The 13,934-nt window shown below is 39.3% G+C and overlaps 1 protein-coding gene across 1 annotated transcript; it reads left to right on the forward strand.

Moving 5' to 3' along the window:
• Window positions 1-708: 708 nt before the first annotated feature.
• Window positions 709-10,972, forward strand: LOC129769706 (zinc finger protein 501-like). Its single transcript, XM_055772122.1, has 14 exons — window positions 709-893; window positions 1,336-1,793; window positions 1,954-2,037; window positions 2,094-2,177; window positions 2,233-2,316; window positions 2,371-2,454; window positions 9,367-9,450; window positions 9,505-9,588; window positions 9,643-9,726; window positions 9,782-9,865; window positions 9,921-10,004; window positions 10,060-10,143; window positions 10,199-10,282; window positions 10,339-10,972. Exons 1-14 carry the CDS (start codon window positions 871-873, stop codon window positions 10,431-10,433), a joined length of 1,500 nt encoding a protein of 499 aa, XP_055628097.1. The 5' UTR covers window positions 709-870; the 3' UTR covers window positions 10,434-10,972.
• Window positions 10,973-13,934: the final 2,962 nt, after the last annotated feature.

Here is a 13,934-nt window from a genome sequence, read left to right on the forward strand (position 1 = left end):
TAATTCTGAGGTCAGTGCACTGGGTGCGAAGTCCCTATCTAATGAGGATTACAGAGGCGAATGCCACATTAGGCAAAGTCTCTTTAAAACAAATTTTAAAAAAAAAATGAGGATTGGCGATCTAACGCAAAACGTAAACGATCGGTAAGACATCTGGATTTTGTTTTTGAACTAAGAAAATGATGCTAATGTAACCTAAAACTCAAAAACAAATCACGTATATTTTACTTCCGGGCTTTCCAAGGTAGTTCTCACATGCAGGAATCGTGCATTTTTCTACTTGTGTTTGATTATGCTCTCGAATTTCCTTCTTTAATTCAACCATTGTCAACATTTTTATAGTTTTCACTACTGAAAGAGGTAAATAAATAACATGTTATATATAAAATTGCGCAGAATTAAATTTCTTACAAACTCATCGCAATCAAATAATCTTTTATGACTATAACATTGTAATTTATGGAAAGAACTACAAACCTTCCATAAGCTCACATGACAAAATTTAAAACCATCATCACTTTCACCGCAGCGCTGCCTAGGTGTAGATTTGTACGTTAGATCGCCAATAAAGAACCGAGGCTTTTTAGTTTTGTTGTGAAAATATCTTCATATTTGATATTTTGTCGGTCCGTTCGAAAGATATTTACAAAAATCTCTTTGGCATCCCTTATTTATCTCTTTATTTTTGTTGATGGTAGGACTGCTGAAGCTGTCAATGAAACACAATTCGAGCGATTTAAATTCTACATGCAAGAACATATTTTGTTTGCATCTGAAATATATAGAACGTTTTAGCATTTCCATGTTATAATTAGACAGTTTTGAGCTTTGATTTTATTCCAAATAATAAAATCTATCTGAACGAGTGAGATGACGCTTGCTAGCGACAATTTGTAAGTTTATTGAGTATATGTTTACGAAACCGCAACGTTCGACATTAAACATCGTTTTCCGATCTATGGGTCCAAAATGATGATGGATTAATCAATTTCAAAATAAAAGTGATTAATGAAAATTAACTTTTACGTGTCAAATAAACATTCTATGTAATAGAGTAACACATTTTTTTCGCTATTGATGAAAATTTTTTAACGAAATTCTGTCTGATAATTCATAATTAGATATTTGAGATACATCTTTGTCATCGCGGATCACATGCCTTATTTCCAGATATGGCAGCATGACCTATTTGTATTCTGTTTCTGTTAATATATATTAGGATACTATGCTGCATTGTTCTGCCAATTGTCTCTTAATCACTGAAACATATGCGTATCGTAATACTTAGATATTGGTCTCTATTATTTGATATTCCAAATTATTTTGTTTCAACAGAGACCAATGCTACTTTTGTTCTAATATATGCAATGAGGAATTTCGTCATGCGTTGGTTCCCACCTATCTTCAAGGACAGGAACTAAAAATTATCCTGCAGAAGTTGAGCGGTTTCACTTCCCAGCTAAGCAGTTATCCTACGTGTGAAAAATGCCGCCAAGAGTTCGTAACCGTCCACAACATTCCCGAGAGCTGCTTTCTAGTTTTGTCCAGGGCTGAACCGACCGCCATAAAAATGGAGCCAGAGTTGATGATTGATGACCACGAGCTGCCGAATAATGAGAACATTTTCGAGACAGTCCCAATTGAGCAGCAAGCTGATATACAAATCAAGGGACAAAATGGAGAGCTATTCTCTATCACAGAAATGAACGAAGAAGACAACAGTACGTCAATAATTCCCGTTACACAAAGAATAGGAGATTGCGAAGCTCCGCAGAAGAAAGTCCGTCATAAACGTAAGAAACGGACAAAGGTTTGATAAGAGTCCCCATATTGTTACAATCAAGAGACGAATGAACTCTCAGAGTTTAAAGTCTCTCTAATTCAATACCTTCCTTCCTTCCTGTTACAAATGGGCGAGAATTTCAGGAAACATTGATGAATAATCTATTTCAGAACAGGAACCGGTGAAATGTGAAAAATGCGAAAAAACATTTACCTCAAAATACGGACTCAGATTGCACGTTCGAATTCATACCGGTCAGTTAGAAATTATTTTTAAAAAATAAATTTTCCAACAAATAATACTTTTGCAGGTGAACGTCCGCATACTTGTCCACAATGCCCAAAAACATTCAAGGATGATACAGCACTGCAATTCCACATTCGAACACATATGGGTTGGTATTTTTTTCTTATTGCAATGAACCATTCAGCAGGATTACTTCTTTGCAGGCGAACGTCCGTATTCCTGTCTACAATGTCCAAAGGCATTTAAGCATCCTACAACGCTCCAACAGCACATTCTCACTCATACCGGTTGGTAAACATGTTTCACTACAATGAGCAATGAGTGGAATAATTTATTTGCAGGTGAACGTCCCTTTGCTTGTCCACATTGCTCAAAAACGTTTCTGGTATCTTCATCGCTCCGAAAGCACGTGCGAATTCATACGGGTTGGTAGAAAAAAATAATTTTAGCGTGAGACTTTCAAGACACGACCGCGTTGTTGACGTAGGACTACGGAATCATTTCATGCGTATCAATGCACACGAATCATGAACCGAACCGCTTAGAATGCATTCAGCAGCAAACAACACAATTATTATTCTATTACTAGCTGACCCGGCAAACTTCGTCCCGCTAAAAATTTGTTTTTTGTTATCAATACCTTCAAACTAACACGTTTTCTTACTAAGCGCAAGTTCATAAGTCCAATCGCAGAACTGTCCATTGATTGATATTCTAATCGACCCCGTTGAATTTTCCTTTTACTAAAAAAAACCTAGTACTTCTACCAAAACTCATCATTATAATATCAGATTATTTTCGGACACAGACCCCTCTCTTTTCTCCCCTTTAGAGAGGGGGGAGGAGTGTCTATTGACCATAGAAACGTTTCGTGTCCCCTAAAATCTTCACATTCCTAATTTGGCTCCATTTGCTTGATTAGTTTTCGAGTTATGCAGAAATTTGTTTTTCATTTGTATGACAGCCCACCCTTAGAGAGGGAAGAGAAGTATCTAACCACCATAGAATCATTTATTGCAGCATCCCCCCCTTAGAAAGGGGGGTGGAGTGTCTAACCACCGTGAACACATTTATTGCGCCCTAAAATCTCCATATACCTAATTTGATTTCGTTTGCTTCATTAACTAATGCAGAAATTTGGGTTTCATTTGTATGGCAGGCCCCTCCCCCCTTAGAGAAGGGGGTGGAGTGTCTTACCACCATATAAATATTTATTGCACCCTAAAACCTCCACATGCCAAATTTCGTTCCATTTGCGTGATTATTTCTAGAGTAATGCAGAAATTTGTGTTTCATTTGTATGGCAGCCCCCCCTTAGAGAGGGGGGTGGAGTGTCTTACCACCATAGAAACATTTATTGCACCCTAAAACCTCCACATGCCAAATTTCGTTACATTTGCGTGATTAATTATCGAGTAATGCAGAAATTTGTGTTTCATTTGTATGGCAGCCCCCCCTTAGAGAGGGGGGTGGAGTGTCTTACCACCATAGAAACATTTATTGCACCCTAAAATCTCCACATACCAAGCTTCGTTCCATTTGCGTGATGGATTCTCGAGTAATGCAGAAATTTGTGTTTCATTTGTATGGCAGCCCCCCCTTAGAGAGGGGGTGGAGTGTCTTACCACAATAGAAACATTTATTGCACCCTAAAACCTCCACATGCCACATTTCGTTCCATTTGCGTGATTAATTCTCGAGTAATGTAGAAATTTGTGTTTCATTTGTATGGTAGCCCCGCCCCGACAACTTAACCTAAACTCCTCCAACTTTAACTCCTCATTTTATTTGAGACAGAAAACATTCACCTATTACTTCGCAAAGTTCATTCTCGATTTGAACGGATAAATACTGTCTCGATTCCGCTCATATATTCTCAGAGAATTTTTCATTCCCCCATTTGCCTCTCGGAATGACGTTAGATGGTGAGAGAATCAAATTGGAAACTTTTGCTTGAGCCAGTGAGTGTCTCTGTAAAGTCATAAAATCGTTTTTCACTCAAATAGCAATCATTGAAGCCTCGATCGCGGCAGTAAAATATAGGTAGATAGTTGAAATCGAGTTGTTTCCTGTGCACTATTGCAATGACATTTTTGTTTCTAGTATGAAACGATCTAAGCTAACGCAAAAGACCATATTAACGCAAGTTATGTGTGACCGGGAAGGTAGATTCATGCGATAGATGTGCGATAGAATGGAAAGGAGCGAAAACAAAGGATTTACCGCACGCTGCTATTGGGTCACCGCTGTGGTCTTGAACCACTACGACTACGATCACAGCGGTGATAATAATTTGCATTCTGCCGAAGCTCGATCGGCAGAACATAATGTTGGGCAGCCTAGCCGTGAAAATCCAAACTTGATAGCTCTTTGCAGGCCCCCAACATTATGGTCCTTCGAATCGGATCTTGCAGTGGTGTTAATTGACGGTATCTGATTAGTGACCAATTGGCGAAAAGTGTTCTTTGTGCTCGCGTTTCCTTTCACCGGGCGCCATTTTGTACTCGCGATGAAAAGCACCGTGGAAATAAAGGCGGTTTTGTTCCGCGGGACAAACTAAACTAATCTAAACGCCTTATGGACCGCTGTGAAAAGATATTTATGTCTTTCGGATGTTGTGCCAATCAATCTATAAAAAGGGACTCAATGTCTAATATTTGTTCTGTGAACATTGGTGGAATTTAATTTATACTTGTGAAAACTGGATCAACTTGTGATCTTGTGAGAAAGAATAATGGACGAATCATGTTTGATCAAAAATTGATTCTACGAACAATCACCCGCCATTTCCTACTTCGACATCGCTGTAGTTTTGGAGCGTGAGAAAAGACACTCGACATTTTCCAAGGTTAGGAGGCAACGCGCTAAGTGGAGACATTCGGACGCATTTCATTGGCAATACTGGACAATTGGTGATTGGCAAGAGGGCGCGGCGTGGGTTTCTGTTCTTCGGGGAGTGGAATTATTGCACTGTAGATGTCCCCGAAACTAACAGAGATATACACATTAAATAAATTCGTATTGCCTTCATGTTTCCTGATTTTGCCTTGAGGCAACTGCATTATTGGTGTGCCGAGGAGTGATTGGTTTATTCTGGCAATTTTCTCCAACAACTACAATCATTCGGCATTTGGGTTCGGCTGGTCATTTTCGTAATGGTATTCCAACGATCTGATGGAGCATTTGTGAATCAGTATATGGTGGATATTTGGATGAGTCACAACTGGGGTTCTTTTGAGGAACGGCGAGCTATTATCATCGTTTAATTGGCAGACATCCAGCGCAACTGTTAGTTTTTATAGGTAAAACTCACCAGTATATGGTCCGCCGGGGCTGTTCTCTTTTGATATTACATTTGGTATTCCTCCTCTTAATTTCTTTCCTGATTGATTGGCGAAAATTATATCGGTATAACAGGATGGTTCTCGAGACAATTGGGTTAAGGGACAACTTGCTAAGCTCTCCAGTAATTAACTCCGTCGGGATGAATTAGGCGTACAATTTAATTTGGTTCAACTGTTGGTTCGTCCAGGTAAACATAACAGTATATGGTCCACCGAGGCCTAGGTCAATTGTATACTACATTCGGCCTCCCACCTCCTCTCTCCTACATTTGGTCTGCTACAATTGCTGCGATTGTGTGGTCTTCGATTGCCTTCTTGAGCATTGCGATTGTGGAGCAATTCAACGGATCAAGACAATTTGGCGTTTCACTCTCGATAACCATCTTGGCTTTTCTGGATATTGAGGGAGCAAAATCAGTTACCTAAAGGAGTTTGCTGCGGTACACACGGAATTTTGGACAGTAGTAGTCGCTATTTGGAGGGCTTCGTCACTATATTTATCGATCATCTCGGAGCATATAGGCACATTTGGTTCAGCTGTTTGTTTCTCCAGGTGAGATAAACAGTATATTGTCCACCGGAGCTAGGCATTCCGGATAGTACATTGGTATCCACTCTTCTCTCCACCATTTATGTTCTGAATAGCATCATGCCTGCAGCTGAATATATCAACACGAAGTGTCCATCACTGAGGTATCTGAAGGTGAAGTAAGGGATGTTCAATCGTCTTTGATCGACATTTGGCGCTTCGTGAAGAACTTCAGTGGTGACGTCAGTATTTCGGAATTGGAGGTTCGTTTGGAGAAGCTGGATCAGTTGTGGGATGTATTTGGAGCGGTACTGATCGAAGTCAGGGCTCATGACGACTTCGAAGGCTCGGAAAGTCTGGATACGGAACGGCAGGAATTCAGCGATCATTACTACGAGGCGAAGTCATTTCTAGTGGATGAATTGAGGGATTCCACTCGGACTGGAAAGCAATCTGGGCAGAGTACATAGAACCGAGTACATCTGCCCCAAATAACGTTACAAACCTTCAGTGGAAGCTTTGATGAATGGCTGAGCTTCAAGGATTTGTATATTTCGCTGATCCACTCTAGAGGAGACCTGCCGGAAGCAGGAAAATTTACTATTTAAAGGGATGCCTACAAGGGGCGCCGAGAAGGCTGATCGACCCTCTTCAGATCACATGCGGAAACTACCAAATTCCCTGGAATCTACGGTATGACAACAAAAAGATGAAGAAGCGACAGGTTGAATTGGTCTTCAGTTTGCCGTCGCTCACAATGGAATCACCTGGGGAGTTGCACGCTTTGTTGGATGGTTTGGAGAGAACAATTCAGACGTTGGATCAGATAGTAAAACCGGCCGAATATAAGGTTTTGTTGCTGATGTGTTTGACCTCCGCACGCCTCGATCCAGTGACGCGCAGGGATTGAGAAGAATTTTCATGTACCAAAGATGAGGAAAAATTGGAGGATTTACTCGATTTCCTGCAGCGAAGGGTTATTGTCCTGGAGTCATCACCAGCTAGGGAGAGCCAACCAGAATTTCCAATAAAACAAGGCTGGAAGGCTCGTAGGGTTAGCTGCAACACGGTGCATTCAATCGGCAATCGCTGTATAGCATGTGAAGCTTATCATTCGCTACATAACTGTAATGTGTTTCGACGTATGACGGTGAGGGACAGAGAGATATACCTGCGGCATTATTCTCTCTGTCGGAAATGTCTGAAACGAGGTCACCACGCAAGGAACTGCCGATCGGAACAAGCGTGCGGAAGGTGTGAGGGTCGACACCATTTAATGATGTGCTACGGATCAGAACGACAACCACATCCAAGGTCCGGCATTCCGTCAAGATACATCAATCGTACTGCACGTGGATAATCTTCTAGAATTTTTACTCCAGTAATCTCAAACGAAGCGGGTTCAAGGAGTTGCATTACGCATAACCAGGAACAAACAAACAGGGACTTAAATTCAACGCCACTGTATGTGACTAATGGTTCGACACGAAAGGAGTGCTCAGTAAATGCAATTATTAACATCGACATTGGTCAATATCGGTCAACTCAACGGGATCAAAAAAAAAACGATCAAATCCCCTGTTCACGGAACCAGAAGAGGGTACATTCATTCAGCAGTGGGCGAGGTAAAGGACCTCACATTACGGATGGTTCTAACTCAGGAACCTAGACGGGCAAGTCATTTTGAGCAACGAGTACCAACGAATTGATGGACTAAAACATAAAACTAGGATGGCTGTAGTTAAAAACAGCCTTGGTCTTCTACGGTGGATGAGCGCCAGGAGAGGGCTCAACATTTACTATTCCCTTTGGATTCAGGCTGTTAGGTGATCAGCTTGCTGCAACCAGATTCTCGTTAAACGACCTGGAAAACTTAACATGGCGAATGTCGACTACTTCACTCGGCCAATTCTAACGGATTTTTACTCAGACACCAGTGCACCAATTATCCTATTCCACAACCCACATCCACATCCCTGCCGAAGAAGAGCTTCTATCTCTTTTCAGAAATTGGGCAATTTCAGGGTGGGCGAGGATGTTTGCGAGTAGCACGAGCCTCCTTGCTACTACCCTGATCAGGAATTCCACACGTCAGCTGTTTGGTCGCTGCCCAACCGAAATTCCAACGCAGACGAACTAACGGGATAAAACAGCTGATGAGGCACCGGATAACTGTTATGGGATCAACATCACCACACGTGCGATAGAATGGAAAAGAGCGAAAATAAAGGATTTACCGTTCGCTCCTATTGGGTTTTCGGTCACCGCTGTGGTCTTGAACCACTACGACTTCGATCACAGCGGTGATTATAATTAGCATTCTGCCGAAGCTCGATCGGCAGAAAACATCGCACGCGATGGAGACCAATACATTCAATGATGGCGTAGCTGTTTGGAATGCTGCGGAAACACATTTGTCTGGTTCAGTCCACCACGGGAACTATGTCAGTTATGAGTATACGGAATCGGGAGTCGATAGTTCAGTGTTGTTTGTTTGGAATTATGTATATCTGTAGATTGTAAAACTGTGAAAAGTAATTGTAAAATATATAATGTATACATGTTGTAAAAGGCATCACATTTTTTTTCGAAAAACCCGATTTCCTTTACTCCCCCTTGGGTAATTTTTCGAATTTCAAAAAAATCAAACTGACCGCTTTTCCCCACTCTCCCTTAAGTCTGATTGAGCATAGGGTGTTTTTTCGAGATGGTAAACATTTTGTATAGGGTAACTTTTTGAAATTTTAGGGTCGATTTTTTCCCATATATTCATTGGCACCCTACACCCAAAATTGATTTTTAGCTCATGTTTTGTCATCCCGATTTATGACATTAAATGAGACATAACATAACAAAAAATGTCATGACTCACAAATACTGGTAAGCATTTGTATAATATACATGGCACAGCAATATAAGATTAATACGAGCGAAACAAAAAACAAATAAACTTTCCGCATACTTTGCCACATACACGGCCCAGACCGAGATAGATATTGTTCTCCTTCATGCGCTCTTTTTTTACTCTTAGAAAACACTTCCCAACTTCATTATATAATCAGGTGCAATATTATCACGTATTTGCTGAACAACTGCTGAAGCACCATTAGCCATGTGGATAGCGTCGTCGTGTAAAATAGTTTTGCATTTCAGCCGGCTTTGGTTCGATCCCCATTGACGTCATATGAACTTTTTTTTTGGCACAATCCCAAATGGAATGAGAAAAGAAAACAGAAAGAGATGTCTGCACGCATACATACAAACCATTTATAAGCTTTTAAAACAGCTAATTATTTGCGCATTTGACCCTCCATTTGACTCTCGATGTTACAATATATGACAAAGCTATAAGCGTTCGGTTCAATTTCTAGATTTTCTTTTTATATCTTACGTATATATCAACGTATACCTACGTTGAAATGTTTCACTGCAATGAACTATTCAGCAGACTAATCTATTTGCAGGAGAACGTCCATATCCTTGTTCACATTGTCCAAAAGCGTTTATGAATTCTTCAGCACTGCAATTGCATACTCGAACTCATACGGGTTAGTAAAACATTTTACTACAATGAACCATTTAGCCGAATTATACTATTGCAGGTGAACGTCCTCATTCTTGTCCGCATTGTCCAAAGGCGTTTAAGCATCCTACAACGCTCAAACAGCACATTCGAACTCATACGGGTTGTTCAAATAGTTTACTACAATGAACCATTCAACATAGTTATTCCTTTTCAGATGAACGTCCCTATTCTTGTCCACAATGTTCGAAGGGGTTTAAGCATCCTACATCTCTCAAACTCCACATTCGAACTCATACGGGTGGGTAAAAATGTTTCATCACAATGAACTATTCAGTAGAGGTATTTCTTTACAGGTGAACGTCCCTATCCTTGTCCACATTGTCCCCAGACGTTTATGGATTCTTCATCGCTCCATAGGCACATTCGAACTCATACCGGTTGGTAAAAACGTTTTACTTTTATGAACCATTCAGTACAGTCATTTCTTTACAGGCAAACGGCCCTTTTCTTGTCCACATTGCCCAAAAGCGTTTATGGATTCTTCAGCACAGCAATTCCATATTCGAACTCATACGGGTTAGTAAAATATTTTATTACAATGAATTATTGTAGTAGAATCACTCTTTTGCAGGCGAACGACCTTATTCTTGTTCACATTGTCCCCAAACGTGTATCAATCCTTCATCGCTCCAGAGACACATTCGAACTCATACCGGTCGGTAAAAATGTTTTACTACTATGAACCATTCATTAGAGTCATTCCTTCGCAGGTGAACGTCCCTTTTCTTGTCCACAATGTTCAAAAGCGTTTACGGATTCTTCAGCACTCCAAAAGCACGTTCGAACTCATACGGGTTGGTAAAAATGTTTTACTACAATAAACCTTTTAACAGGCATCTTTCTTTTGCAGATGAACGTTCATATTCCTGTCCACATTGTTCCAAAACTTTCAAGTACCCCACATCGCTGAAGAGGCACATTCGAATACACACCGAGAAAGAATAAAACTTACATTTGAGAATCATGTAAACGAGCTTTTACCCAGTCCTACTATCCTACCATACACCTCCGCGGTAAGCACAGCCAGATCAAATTATATCGGGGCTATGGGGGTATTATGGTTTACCATCTGAGCAGTTGTGTTCACGATACAAATGAATAGGCCACATCATTGGTGACGGTGAAATAAGGAACCTCTTCCAACGAATACAATGAAGTTTCCCCACGTGCCTGTAATTCGGATGGAGCAGCGACAAAACAATGATTAGAGAAAAAAATGGGCTGGTTATATCTATGATATAAACGCAAGGTTGACGTGGGGAAGCCGTTGGGTTAGTAAGCATTTTTTTTTTTTATCTGTATTATAGTGATTTTCAACTCATTTGGCTGGTTCGTCACTTGTACTTCCATTTTTGGAAGAATGTCGGGAGTGAGAATTGAACTCGTGACCTTCAGCGTGAGAGGCATGGATGTTACCACTACGCCAGATCGCCTCCAAGTAAGCATTTGTTTGTATTGAATAAATTATTGATTGAATGAAACTATTTTCGAATTTAATTGATTTCAACATATTTGCTTTGTAACTTAAGAGTTCGAACAGTTGCCATGTAAGATCAATTCATGCATTGTAATTGATTATGTTTTCGTTACAAGTAAATTTGATGACTGTCCTTTTACGTTTGATATGATTCCTAGGACTACCCAAATATGTGAACGGAAGAATTGTCAAACGATCATTGTATTCTACATTTCCCTCTGAAATTATTGCATCTCATGTGCTTGATTTGATGAACGTCAGGCACTCAGTTTCGATTTTGATGTTTCGATGTTGTATATTGTTGAATCAATCGACGTTATCGCAGCAAATGGTTATCTGTACTTTGCATAATCATCAAACCATATGCGTATAAATTCAGTGAGCAGATGATATGAGGGTATATCTTCCAATGCAGTCTTGAATAACTAGGCCGAAGCGTTGTTTTCGTACTCGCTTTTGTAGTCCGTGTTAGGACAACACATTCCGGAGTGCAAAAAACTATGGGTGGGTTATACCTAAGATATAACCGTAAGGTTGACGTAGCACTAGCAAATCTAGAACGCCAATCGAAACTCGGCAACACATCCTGGATCCGCACCTGGAAAAGGGATCAGAAGGTGCATTGAATATAAAATAATACTTATTGCCACTTACCTTTTTCATCAGGAACAATTACCTACAGCAATAGAAATATTGTTATATTAAGCATAATACATAACAATACGTACTTACTTGTTTCGCCATGAACACTCGCACATGATAAGTCACATATAATTTCGTATCAAATCACAATCGCATAAAATATCAATCAAAATATCGATCATATATATCTAAAATCGCATAAAATGCAAAAACACGATTTTCCATGTCATCGATGGATTGAGTGGTAACGTTGTCGTATCAATTCGCATATCAGTCCAAAAAGCATCGCATATCGTTATATACGGCTTTATATGCGTACAAAATATGGCATATACGTATATCGCCTCCACTTTTGTGTGTATATGCTAGTTATCTGCATCATATATCATACAAATGTGTCTTGGTTGTATGTATATCGCCTCCAATTATAGCTATTCATACGACTTAATGTTTGCTGGGTACCCAGCAAACATTAAATCGCATAACAAGCGTATATATAACATCATATGCCCTAAAATTTGGTTGGCGTATAATGCGCCTAACTGGCATATGCATGCAAAAGTGGAGGCCATATACATACATGGCAAATGTTTACCGAATTTGTTTGGATGAATATGCAACTATGACCGGCTATAATAGCGATTATGTTGGAATTGAATTGCGATCTAATATGAATATATCCATGAATTGTCAAAGCACCAAATACGACATTTGCCATACTCATATACGATTTATTACAGACATAGAAAAAAACAAATGGCGCAAAATATTTTCGTTAAATGTTTATTATAGCCTCACGAATCGCCATTTTTATATATGAGTATTTATGTTCGTAGAAATAATAATTGATTGATTGACTTATGTTGGGAGTGGAATATGAATGTTTAAAATGACACAGATTGATGTTTGGTGAAAACTGCTCCGATGTGGGTTCGAACTCCGGTCGTCTGGATTATCATCCACCAGCTTGCGCGGCTATCTGAAGTTTAATTCAACAGCGGTTAAAACTTTCGAGTGCATCAGCATTTCATTGACATTTCAATATGATGTAATATGTTCTTTATTAGGATCTAATATGATTTACTGTTTCATGATTTTCTTCAGCATGCAATACGATTTACTACAGTACTGAATCGATTTAAATTATATGCTTATACGACACACAAACTGCATCAGCGTAATATACGCATATGATGCGGATTAAATATATGTTACGACAATGTACATAATAAAATTGATGTTTATTATACCGAATTGCGACTTAATTTGATAATGATATATAAAATCGTGTTTTTACATTTTATGCGATTTCAAATATACACGATACATACTTTGATTGATATTATATGCGATTATGATTTATTCTGATTTCTTGTAAGACTTAGTACGTGCAAAATTATACGATTTAATGTTTGCTGGGATAGTTCTCCCCACTAACTGATTCCGAAAGAACGGTTTACGAGTGAACTGTTTGCGAGCGAACTGATTGAGAGTGAACTGTTTGTGAACGAACGAGTGCAGCTGAACTGATTTGCGCTGGACGGAATGGATAAATATAACGAGAACGCTCGTAAGAAAAATAAAACGATATTGTCATTTATGAACAGAATGCATGTAACGCAGGGTTTTATCGATATATACTAAATTTTGAGTAAAAAATTAAATTAGATTTTCGTAGTTTTAAAGGCAAGTTATATATTCTCAGTTTCATGTATTTTTTCAATTCCGCGTAACATTCATATACTTCCTGATTATCAGAAAAAATATGGGGCTGTGACGATTCATGAATTAGGTAAACATAATAGACAAGGACAAGTTGAGAAAAAAGTTTTTTCGTTGCTTTCAATCGATTGTTTGGCTTATTGCGTTTACGTGTTATCGTGATTGTTTGTATGATTGAATGTTAATGAAAATTGAAAAACAATGTTGCTGGATTTTTTCTCTAAATGAACCTTTATGAAACATGTTCAGTAGTAGCTGAACAATCGAAGTGAAATTGTGAAACTGTCTAGTGACTTGAAATTCACATGGTGAAAAAAAGTGTTTGGTCGATCGAAGTACCAAAGCCATCAGGAAGTGTCCGGGTCCATTTTCGAGTCCGCCAGTCGTTGATTTTCTCCCGTAACAGCATGCGTCTACAAAAGTGCTCGCATCTTGCATCTATTTTTCAGCTTCGATTTCCCGTGGCTCATTGGTTTTGAAATCTGTGTGGATTTCCGAGCGGGCACTCGTTTATATACGATTTGTGTGATTTCAATAGCCTGTTTTCATATCAACTTTTAAGCTATTTAAACAAGTTTCGGGTCAATAACTAACAATCATATAAC

Source organism: Toxorhynchites rutilus, chromosome 2 (assembly GCF_029784135.1).
Source record: "Toxorhynchites rutilus septentrionalis strain SRP chromosome 2, ASM2978413v1, whole genome shotgun sequence".
In the NCBI taxonomy this organism is placed as follows: Eukaryota; Metazoa; Arthropoda; class Insecta; order Diptera; family Culicidae; genus Toxorhynchites; species Toxorhynchites rutilus.

Excerpts from the sequence above, each read along its gene's own strand:
- LOC129769706 (XM_055772122.1), top strand. The coding sequence starts at position 871 with ATGACGCTTGCTAGCGACAATTT. Across the intron at positions 2,317-2,370 it reads GCACATTCTCACTCATACCG|GTGAACGTCCCTTTGCTTGT; the intron begins GTTGGTAAACAT and ends ATTTATTTGCAG. Across the intron at positions 9,866-9,920 it reads GCACATTCGAACTCATACCG|GCAAACGGCCCTTTTCTTGT; the intron begins GTTGGTAAAAAC and ends ATTTCTTTACAG.